Here is a 12,294-nt window from a genome sequence, read left to right on the forward strand (position 1 = left end):
TTCTTAACATTTTTGTAGTGAGAACCTCGTATTTTTTGACAGACCGGCCCTGTAAAAATTGCGGAATATCTCGAGACCTGATCGAGTGGCTCAATCTATATCCGCTGTCTCATCAACAACTCTCAAACTAAGAATTAAGAATTCGTTATTTGGTACGCAAATTTCAGAGTTTTCCAATATAAACGATAAAAATAGCTTTTTATTCATACATTTCGTGAAACGTACAAGTACTAAGCAATCATATAATAGCTAGATTATCATATTGAATTAAACATACCAAAATTCAATTAAATTGACTAGGTAACAAATTTGACTTGTAGATCTGCTAGACCAAAAATATTGAATTATGCTGCCTAAACCTAGATGTAGACATTTTTCGAATTCATATGTAAGAGTTTACTCTTAGCATCAGAAACTAAATATTGCTGTCTAAACATTTTAATAAAAGCCTCAGCTCTCTCATTCAATTCCTCCTTTGAAAGCTCAAAACTACCTTCTTTCCCATATTCGTCATCTTCTTCATATTCTGCTGCAATTTTCACACATAAGCCTTCACTCTTAGGCAAGTAATTGTTGGCTGACTCCAAATTATGTCTGCAATTTTTGCTTCTCTTCTTCTTCTTCTCTTCCTCGTATGCGTCAACACAATTGTCAACTTGATTATTAGATGGCAGTTGGGTTTGCATTGTAGAGGTAAAAAGAATGGCCAAAAGCAAGAGATTGAGAGCTAAAAAAACCCACACCCGCCAATGTGTGTAGAAATAAAACCGTTCGAGGCACGCCATGAATGCTGCCATTCCCGCTGCAAACCAGACTGGTTTTAGTTCTCCTTCTCTGTTCTTATTTTCTGCCATTAAAACTTTGCTGTTAACTCTCAAGAACTGATAATCAGGCCATTTTATAGAGTCATGAAGCAATTGGGTAGGGGAAATATGGATTTGAAATGAAGGGATCGGAGGTGGGATTGGGACAAGAAGACATGTTGATTCTGAAGGAGGAGCATCAGTGGACTACCTTATGATTGCTTCAACTTAAGAACTGTTTGCTAATGTTGGGTTTTGTGCATGCCTTGTGCTTTAGGCGTGCACCGGCTTTAATTTGGTATATTCTTTTGCATCATTTTCCTTTTACATTAATGGAAGTAAAATTACATATGAAGGGTGTTGGGGGTCTCCTCCATTTGTTTATAGGAATATTTAAATATAAAAAATTTTATATACAGAAAATGAGAATAAAATAATTCGCGTAGTTTCTTCTTTTGCTTCTAATTCTTCAATATATTGTAACTAGATCGATTATATTCTTAATTTTATTTCAGCAAAAGTTCATGGCATTGTAATTTAATGCAAATTCTGTTTTGGGACAAAATAAATAAATAAATAAATAAATAATAATAATAAATCCAAACCACCAACTGCATAAGGTAACTTTTAATTCTTTCCTTCAAGGTATTGGGGTCCTTTCTCATTTTGGCAAGTGATATCATATATGCTGTCTCAGAATCGTTGTCCCTTTGACCGTCTCATAAATACATTATTGACACGTTAACACATCAACTCTTCATTATAAAATCGAAGATGCCATGTATTCGAGTGTCAAAAATTGTATTGACATCTTCTTTATTTACTATGAAGAAGAGATGTCTCGAGTTGTATAAAATGTGTCGATGGAATAACTAAAAGAACAATAACTTCGAAAGAGCAAATGTGAAAAAAATACAATAATTCCAACATAAAGGTAGCAGCGTTTTGCCGGGAGAGATGAATGCGGGTGCAAAGCACGCCAATAGGTCCTTACCGTCACACAGTGACTAGCTGACCCTACATGTCCAAATGCTCAATTGCTTATCATAAAGGTATGGACTCACTTTGTTTCCAGTTTCATAATGAAGGTTTGAGGGGGGAAAAAATAAAAATAAATATAGTTATGTAATTTTCTTATTTTTTATTTTTTACCTTTTAAGGTAAGACAGTTAAAATTTAATTAGTTGTACTGAAATTGCAAAAAAAAAAAAAGTTAAATATGATTCCTAAAAATATATTGAAAAAATATTTTACTAATCTTTACAATAACTTGGGCAACCCGACCATTCCATCAAAATGATTGCCGAGTGTCACAACCTCATCTAGTGAAACTAGAATGAAATTTTAGGATAAAATAATTTTATTTATATCTATTAGAGAATATTACTCATTTATGTAACATATAAAGTACCACGAAATGATAAGATCATTTAAATGTATAGAAACAGAATTAATTTGCTGATATTATCATTTGATATCATGTCATATGGTGATTATTATCAGCGGAGATAAATAGTGTTACTCTTTGGGATATGCTAAAGTTTAAAGCTCTATTAGATACAAGCCCAATCATGTCCTTTACCATTGGTTCTGTTTACGCCATGGGCTATCCTTACACACAAGGCCCACTTAGTGATCTCATAAACTTGTTCACAAAATTATTCTTTCGATTTGATTCAGCAAGTGTACGGTTCGCAACAAATAATAAAGTGGAAAATTACAGTTCAAATGTTGTTCCACGGAGATTCAATAGTTTAATTCTATCTAACTCAGCTATAACCTAAATCAAATTATTACACGAGATTTGTAATAACTAGAATTAGCCCTAATTTTAACCCAATATGCAAATATGAAATCCCCAAGTAATGTGCAATTCTAACCCTAGTTTCACAAATTGACGACACGTTGATATTTTGAAGAATCAATACTCTTAAATGTATCCAATAATCTCTCTTGAGTAAAGTTGAACATATTCCCATATACCACCGACCTATATCTATATGATGGGTGCAAATATATAAAAATGTATGTGATTTTTTAAGCACTTAAAGATTCACACAAAGCACAACGGTATATCTATATTTCTTATCGGACCTTAAAATGATTTATACCCTGTCGAACTCATTCACCTTTTCTCGAATGCATGAAATAAGTCACTACATTCATATAATTACATTCACATAATTATTGAAGCAATTGATTGCATATAAATCATTCGAAATTCAAGAAACGCGTTTTGATTTCAAACCTGCAAAAGTAGAAATAAAAAAATTACATCACGAGGTTCATCAATCTCTTAATACATGAATTTTTAGCATAGCATGAAGAAAATTACAAATTACATGATAATTTTTCTTCCCCGGGCAATTTCTCCTTTGATGATTTCAGGGTTTATATATCGTGTCGCAACGAGGTTTTATAAGAGTTTTAACGAAAACATGAAGCTGCATAATTCACGCCCCGGATTGTAGCTATGCGATCGCATAGCTTAGCCAAAAATGCCCTTTCATTTTCCTGCCGCAGTGTATGCAACTGCATGAAGTTTACTACTATGCGGTTGAATAGTAGTGTAAATTTCCAAATTGTGTCACTTTAGTTCCTAAAATTGATTTACTCCTATTGTGACCTCTTTTATTGATTCTCCTCTTTCCATCAATCCAAAATAGCATTGAATTAGCGCTTGGTTTGTCCAATTCCTCGATTCTCCCTTTGGATCATCTTTTGACTTATTTACATTTTGGTCCCTAAACTTTCATTTTTCCATCTTGGTTCTTCATCATCATTTTCATCCTTCTATCATCACGTTTGTGTCCTCAATTAGCCTTTTGGATCAACTTTTGGTTATTTGCACTTGAGTCCCTAAACCTTATTTTTCTTTCATTTTGGCCATTTTTTTACATCTTTTCTCTTGAATTCCATCACATCCATCAACACAGTCCTACAAAACAAGATTTAATAGAATTAATTCATATTTCACTATATTTATCAGGAAATAGTCATTTTTTGTGGCTTGAATAAGTGTGTAAAAACTTACTTATCAAGTACCAGAATCTTGCGACCAACACTTACTCGACACTTGATCGAAATATTGTCTATTTTAACTATGGACTAGATAAATATATAGTTAAAGCATTTCTCAAATTATTGTAGACATAAAAAAATAAAATGAATTGGGTTGATTTAAATAGTTGGCCCAATTAAATTTGAAGTCTGCTAAAGTCCATAAAACCCAAAACCCTATCTCACCTTTTAAATAAATAAATAAACAAACAAAGAAAATCATAATTACTCAATTATTCATTTTAATTAATCTCCTATAAATAAGTCCAATGTTCCATGAGAATAGATTGGCAGAAAAGAAATAAAAGAAGAAGTGAAAGCAGAGAATGCGATCATGAAGTGCTGAAAAAATTTTAAAGACAGAGAAGGAGAAGAAATCTTCTCAAACCTAAATTCAGTGAATCCCAAGAAAATCAAAATCTTCTTCAAATCAAACATATTCACACCAAGTTCGGGAAGGTCAAATCTTTTTAAAATCAAATCAAATTCAAGCATAAGTCCAATCCCCAAAACTCAAGTGCTGGACAAGTTGAGTATCAACAAATCCTCGAAGGCTAGGATTCAAGCTACGTGATCTCTCGTCTTCAAATATTCAAATTATTAATCAGAGGATTTTTACAATTTTGCAATTATAAAAAGGTTAATATCACTTGTATTTTTATCAAAATACTATTTGTAACGATTTCTGCATTTTAATACACGAAATTCATCGTACAATTATAAATCTGACCTTAAATAATAGAAATGATATAATTGAAAAGAAAAATGTAATTAAGTTTTTCTAAATCTCTAGTCATTTAAATCTTGAACTGCATTTGCGATTTATAATTTTTAGTTTTTAAGTTTCCGATAATTTTATATTTCTCATATTGACTTTGACGTGATGAGCTTAAACAGGGGGAGCAATCGAATAATTTCAAATAAGGACCTTGAAAATATATTTCTCTTATCCTCTTTTTGGTTTTTTAGTAGTATCGTTATGTTATGGTGAACATTTATCCAGTTTTGGTTCAGTTTCAAGTTAGGGTCCATTTGATTGTAAAGGTGAAATTGAATTGAATTAAAAACGAATTATAATGAATTGAATTGTCTAGAAATTGTTTTCCTGGGAATAGTAAATTATTGTTTTTTATTGGTATAATTTTCCAAGTGGAAAATGTTGAAATAAAAATATTTTTTGGTGTTCGTTTGACTTTATTTTACATGAAAATTATCAATTAAAGGGATAGCTTTTATTAGTATTAGGGATGAAATTTGTTTCCATTGCTAAAAAAAAAAAATTCAAGAAAATTATCTATCTTTTGTGTTCGTTTGTCTTTGTTTTACATGAAAATTGTCAATTAAAGGAAAATATTTGTGTACAATAATTCTTAGAATTTATTTCCATTGCCAAAAAAAAAAAAAAAAAAAAAAAAAAGGAAAAAAAATTGCTACAGTGATCCAAGGAAGGTGAGAATTCATTTTCCTCAAAAAGAAGAAAAATGTCTATGAGGCATCAAAAGGTGGAAAATGAATTTCATGGAATTTTTTGCCAATCAAACACCAAAAAAATGAAAAGATAGAATTGCAATTCCATTTTCCATGAAATTGATGTGCAATCAAACACTACCTTGGAAAATTCGGTTCCGATTAAAATGCTCACCCCCTTTGCTCAATGTTCCTTCATTTCCAATGTGAGTTGGGACTTTTCCAATTTTCCACCATTCATCTAATTCCATTTTTAAAGTTTTAACCAACTCTCTTTTGACCTTAGTTTCTCATTTACTCAAAGTTGATTTCAAGCAAGTAAATATAGGGCAACAATCTGCTCACAAAGTAAAACACGTTTGGCTAAAGTACTCTCGAATTCAACTAATTAGAACTGCTCAAATACTTGATCAAAATTGGTCAAAACCAACTTATAATAAGCAATTTCCAGCAAGTTGTCCTAGGTTTGTTTCTTCAAATGTGCCAACTAATCAAAAATAACGTTTAGCAGTTGACTGGAGAGATATTTCAACGATGTCCATGTTCAACTGTGACATGCTATCAAAAAGGGTAAAGCAATTCTACCAGATTTTGTACAAGTTACTCACAGTGTCATGGATCACACCCAATTAAAAAATGTCACAAATAATACCACACCCATTTGCATGTGAGTAGTAGTTGGAGGTTCTGTGAATCCCCATCCCAGTAGAATAGCACAATCCATTAAAAAATGATAAAGTTATTCTACCAGATTTTGTATAGGTTACTCACAATGGGATGGGTCCCACCCAAATAAAATATGGCGCAAATAGTACCACATCCACTTGCATGTGAAAGGACTTGGAATTCAATTTCTACCTTCCTTTCCATCTCCAGTCATCAATGATGATTAGCGGCGGATTTAAGGGTTGGCCAGCTAGGGCGGCCGCCCTAGCTAGATTCGTCATAGAGAAATTTTTTTTGTTGATAATAGATAAAAATTTTAAGTTATATGATTGATAGTTCATTTTATTTTCAAACCCCTCATTGGCGCAGTTGGTTAGAGCTTGCATTTTTATATTCCAAGTATTGGGTTCGATTCCTTCCCGTCCATTTCATTGTGCAAAGTTTTTATTTCTAAAATATTTACCAAAATTAATTTCCTAAGGAAAGGATTCAAACCTATAACTTCTAATTTGGATGATTGGAAGCTTAAGTGCTTAACTATCATGACAATTGTTGAATTTTGAATCTAAATTTAACAAAACAATATATGTTAAGATTCTAGGAGAGTCAATGACTATTTTTTTTTTTTGTTGGTTTTTGTCGTTCCAAATATTTTATGCTTTAATAATTTATAAGATATGATTTATGAATATTGAGTTTTAATTTATTTGAAAATTTGTCTACCATGAATTGTGATATTAAAAATTAATTTAAGTATCGTGAAATGTGAATATGTGATTTATGAAAATTGAAAATGAGAAATTGGGAAATTTATAATTTGTGATGAATTGGTGTTGAGAATTGAAAATTGAAACTTTAATTATTTTTTAAAATTAATTTTAATTACATTTAATCTTTGATTAACGTTTAATTCTCATACTAATTATGGAATGATTTTTTCAACTGAATCTCAATCTAGTTCTTGTAGTGTTGTATCTAATCTCTCAACTATTTTTAGTCAATCAAACGATTTGTTAAGCATTGATAACACAAAGAAGTTTTATGTATTATGTAATTTATATTATTTAGGATTGTATTGAAATATAATATGATATAAATATAAGATTTTTATGTTTTAGTGTGTTTACATATAGATGGAAGAATTTTTAATATTATTTTATTTAATATTAATAAACAATATCGCTATACGGCTGTTGACTATCGACAGTCAACGGCCAATGATCAACAGCCGTTCTAATTGAGTCGAAGTCCTGGATTCACCTGTGATGATGATCCCTCCTCTTCTCAACAGATACACTACTCTCTTAGCTTTCCTGCTATTTTCCAACTGGGTATACTCTAACGACGATGTTAGATGCTTGAAAGGGGTGAACAATTCGTTAACTGACCCAGAGGGGAAGCTTAGTTCATAGAGCTTCTCAAATACTTCGGATGGGTTCCTTTGTAACTTTGTCTGGCTTACATGCTGGAATAGTAATGAATCCCGACTCTTAAGCATGGAGCTTGGAGACTTCAGCCTCACCGGAAAAATCCCTGACTCTATATAGTACTGCCTCAACCTTCAGACCTTGATCTCTACGTAACCGTCTGTTTGGTTCCATCCTACCTCAAATTTGCACTTGGCTGCCTTATTTAGTCACTCTAGATCTATCCTGCAATGATTTGATAGATGGAATCCCCGTTGGTCTTGCAAACTACATGTATCTAAACAACTTGATCTTAGATGACAATTAATTGTCTGGGAATATCTCGGACAAGTTTTCGAATTAGAGAGGATGAAAAAGCTTTCGGTTGCTAATAATGATTTATTAGGGAGGGTGCCCCTGTTTAAGTATGGGTCACTGGTGCTTAATATAAGCGGGAATAGTGGGCTTTGCAGCTAGGAGAAGAGCTAGGATTATTATTCAGTGCGGGCAAAATTTTTTATGTGTTCGTATCCTTTACATGCTCAAACAATTCTTTCTCGATTATTGTCTTTATGACAAATATAGCCGTGCTCACTTTGATTATCTAATTTTATAAAGCCATGATTTTGTCTAGTGGTATCGTGTCACTTCCGTCAACTACTTCTTGTAGGTCTTGTCCTTGGAGATAAAACTCTATGTAAATTTGTCGCATTGTATAATTTTTGGTTATTGAACTTTTTCATTACGTCTACAACTTTTAGGTTTTCTTTCGTGATTTAATTTACCTCTTTGTAATCAAATGAACTTTATAGAAGCTTTAGAATTTCCCTTTGTACACGAACCCCAAAAGCTCAAATATTCGTCTATGATTGCTACTCTCTAATATCAAATTATTAAATTTAAATATTAAAGAAACAATTTAATTGATGAAAATTTGTTTAATATTTTGTTACAAACGCACTCTCTCTCATCAAACACCAATACACGCCACCTCACTATCTACAACACTCACTCCACTTTGCTGAAACCTATAAGTTCAATCTCTCTCTATCACAACACTCAATCCACTTCTCTATTTCTCTTCTCACTCTATCAATTCTCTGCAAACGACAACCAATTTCTCTCACACTCCATTTGAATTTATAGATCTACTAAGCACCGGTGTTCAACTTATGTTAAGCATCGATGACATGGCAAGATTCTTCAATGTTGATGATTTAATCGCATTTACGAGTTTTTGCCTTCCAATTTGTGGGCACCCAAAATTGAAGTCTGAAAGGAAATGAGCCAAAGTGTAGTATGGGCATATGCCCGCATTGGACCCTTCATAGCTCCACCCCTGTTTGCAATGGAAGATTTGGAATGAGTAGAGTTTGGCCATTATTATCTCGGCCAGGGTTGCTGAGGCGCTCTTTTCAATGTTGATAGGGTTATGTCTACGATGGTGGTGTAATTATCGTGATTCAATATTTGAACAAAATGTACGAGGTACATCTAATCCAATCATACAGTGTAACGAAATGTTTGATTTATTTTGATTAGTAGTTTGTTTAATTTATTTTAATCTAGGTTGAATAATCAATATTGGATAATATGACAAATGTTCAACAACAGTGGTTTATAAAATTTCTCTATTTGAAGACATAATTTTACTTGTCAAAACGAGGAATCATTTCAATAAAAATTCACCTGCCTATGTGCTTCACTTGTTGGTAGCGTAATGGCATATGTTACGCTCCGATCTGATACACCCCGGAACTCGCACCACCATATATCCTGACCTGATAAAGACCCGTCCGAAGTGTTTCCAAAGTGATATCAGCAATGCCTGCAACCTAGTAGTACTGACCTGACCGAAGCACCTCGCCCGCGAGGCCGAGGCCAAGTGGACCCAGGTTAGAAGATCCGCCGCCAATTTCAAAAAGAGATTTGTGCCAAGATCCTTCCTGCACCTAAGGTTTAAATTGATTTGGCGTCTCCATGAGGCTAGTTGATAGAGGCAAAGGTGATGAAACTCTTACTACATAGCACTCCATAGCAAGCTTATACATTTTCTCCTCCTCCTTATCATTGATTTGCACAGCCCCTGGGTACTGTTCCGACCACTTAAACCTGACTTGACCGTCAGAGTGTATACGGCCACCACCACCCTCACTGGTCCTGGCTGTGTGCATCTGACCATTCGCTAATTGTGCGTAGGGAGGAATACTTGGAGTAGCTCTCGGTTGGCCACGTGGAAGGACCAATTTTCGAGGTCAACAGATTGGTGCCGTCTGTGGGAAGCACTTCCCATTCAAAGTTTTGCATTCTCCATCAGAGAAGTTACCAAAAAATTAGCGACTAACCCTGAAAAGGGGACGTTCTTGAAAAAGAACAAAGTCGAGTTACAATTCAAGTTCTCACCACCCTTGAAAAAAGAGATATGATGAGCTACAGCCATGAAGACGACAACCCCATGAGAGAGGCCTCTGAAGAAGAGGTACTCCATAACAATGTTACTCATCAGAGACCATATCACCGGCATTGCCAAAGTGGAAGAACAGCCATACTCACTGAAGGAATGACTCAGATAGCTACAGGTATGAGAGACATCGCGGCTCAGAATATGGCAATGCATGAACTCCTCATGCAAGCCCAGGGTCATCAGGGCTATCAAATGCCCCAAGGATCTTATCCGGTGCGGGAAGCCCCTGTATCTCACTCCCAAGGCCACATGAGTCGGCACACAGAACGTTCCCTCGAAAGAAAGATAAACGTCGAAGCCACATCTTATGTGCAAGGGAGCCAGCTATCAGAACCACGCTTGGAGGTCATTTCCCTCAAGAACATGAAGAACAGAAGTCGGTAAGCATCTTCGACTGGATAGGGAAAGGTCCTAGCAATAGGGTCCGCCCAGCAAGATAATCAGTTCGTCCAGATCACGAACAAGAATATGCTTCCCTTCCTCCTAGAAATAGGAGAGATATGAGAAACCTAGTCGATTGGGGAAGTCGAGGAGAAGCACCTCCACCTTCCCAGAACATCCAAGATGATGAAGGGTCAGATGGATCCTGTTGATCTTATGAAATTGACAATGATGATGATAGCCTCCCTTTCTTAAGAGAGATCCGAAGGTTCCCAATGCCAGCAAATTCCATGCCCCTAAGATCCCCAAGTATGAAGGAAAGGGGGACTCGGAGAAGCACCTCACCAAGTACATGACACAGATGAGCCTAAGGGGAGCCTCGCTTGCTTTAAAATATAGAGCCTTCCATTTAACGCTGGGTGGGGCCGCCGAGGTATGGTACAGTAGGCTTCCTCCCATAGGCATCAGAAGTTGGCCAGATTTGAAGAAAGCATTTTTGAACCAGTACCTCTCACGCAGAGAAGGAGAGGCACCGGTGCAACGCCTACAAGATATGAGGCAGGCCCCTGGGGAGATGCTGAAAAGTTATCTCACCAGGTTTACAGACAAAATCACCTACTGCGAACAGGTCACTGACAGAGAAACCCTTTCATCCCCTGAAAGGTGGGCTCAACATGAACACTTTGTTCTGGAGGGACGTCCGCAGCAAGAATCCCTCCACATATGACGAGCTGGTGAAAATGATGAGAGTGAAAATTGTTAGTGAAGAAATGATTGATCATCACAACTGTGCCGCGTAGGGACTCCCTCTTCCTCAGAGGCAGGTAGGTCAAGGACCCGCAGCACACCTTGTTACTTAGCAATGGACCCGAGCAAGTCATACAATAGCTCCCACATCCAGACAGACCCTAGCTTTCGCCACATTGAATGCAGTACCGGTGTTGGCATATGATAATGCTCCTACCGAAGCGGGACTATCTGGAAGAGCTGATAACTAGAAGAAGAAGAAGAAGAGGTCAAACAGACCCTTGGAAGGGGCAAGGTTTTGTACGTTCCATCAACTCTATGGACATGATACTAGTAAGTGCTGAGACGCCAATCGACGCCCTAATCGAAGCAACCCGCACCCTTCCAGTAGGAACGAATACCCTCGTAGATCCGCCTCCCCAAGGAGGGGGGAGAGATCACAGGGAACAATCGTCTTGGAGAAGAAAATCAAGGGATCGAGGTCGATCAAGACCGGGAAACCAATCCCAATTTTCTGAAAGCCAGGTCATCAGGGAAATCGATACTATCATTGGGGGACCCCACGTCAGTGGCAATACCAGGAATGTCCAGAAAAATTACACAAGGGAAGTAAAGGACCCCCCAATGATCACTTACATTATCAACGAATCGCAAGCAGCAGATAGGATGACCCCAATCACCTTCTCCCAGGAAGACTCAAAAGGGGTTCACCACCCCCATTGTGATGCATTGGTTGTAAGAGCCGTAGTAGCTAGAAACGGATTAAAACGCATGCTCGTTGACAATAGCAGTTCCATGAACATATTGTTCGGCTCCACTTTTGACAAAATACAAATTGAACATGGGTTGATCCCCATGACCAACCCACTATTCTAATTCACTGGGGACAGCATCAACCCATCAGTGCGGATCACCCTGCCTGTCGAAATGGGTTCGGCACCCCTAGTGGCCCAGCACTTCATGGAATTTTTGGTGGTAGATCACAGATCGGCTTATCATAGACTATTGGGCAGACCTGCTCTGAAAGATCTTTGGGCTGTCACGTCCATCCACTAATTGTGCATGAAATTTCCAATCGAACATGGGATTGCTACGGTCCAAGGCGATCAGATGGGCTCCAGGGCATGCTACTTAAACTCGCTGCAAAAGTCTGAGCCAAGAACTGTTAATGTAATCCTAACTGAGGTACCCGCTGAAGTCAGTACGGACGTGAAAATGCTCGACGCCCCTGAACAAGGGCATACCTCTGAAGAAGAGGGAGACATCGACATGAAAGAGTTCCCTGAATAAGGACACCCTC

The 12,294-nt window shown here is 36.5% G+C and overlaps 1 protein-coding gene across 1 annotated transcript; it reads right to left on the reverse strand.

Annotated features, from left to right (window-relative positions):
• Positions 1-200: 200 nt before the first annotated feature.
• Positions 201-6,277, reverse strand: LOC111377741. The gene is made up of 5 exons (XM_023000865.1): positions 6,189-6,277; positions 3,702-3,741; positions 2,525-2,583; positions 2,386-2,414; positions 201-988 (listed from the first exon to the last, which is right to left on the reverse strand). The coding sequence occupies exons 1-5, from the start codon at positions 6,275-6,277 to the stop codon at positions 360-362; spliced, it is 846 nt and encodes a 281-aa protein (XP_022856633.1). The 3' UTR covers positions 201-359.
• Positions 6,278-12,294: the final 6,017 nt, after the last annotated feature.

The sequence above is a fragment of the Olea europaea genome, unplaced genomic scaffold (assembly GCF_002742605.1).
Source record: "Olea europaea var. sylvestris unplaced genomic scaffold, O_europaea_v1 scaffold1713, whole genome shotgun sequence".
NCBI lineage: Eukaryota > Viridiplantae > Streptophyta > Magnoliopsida > Lamiales > Oleaceae > Olea > Olea europaea.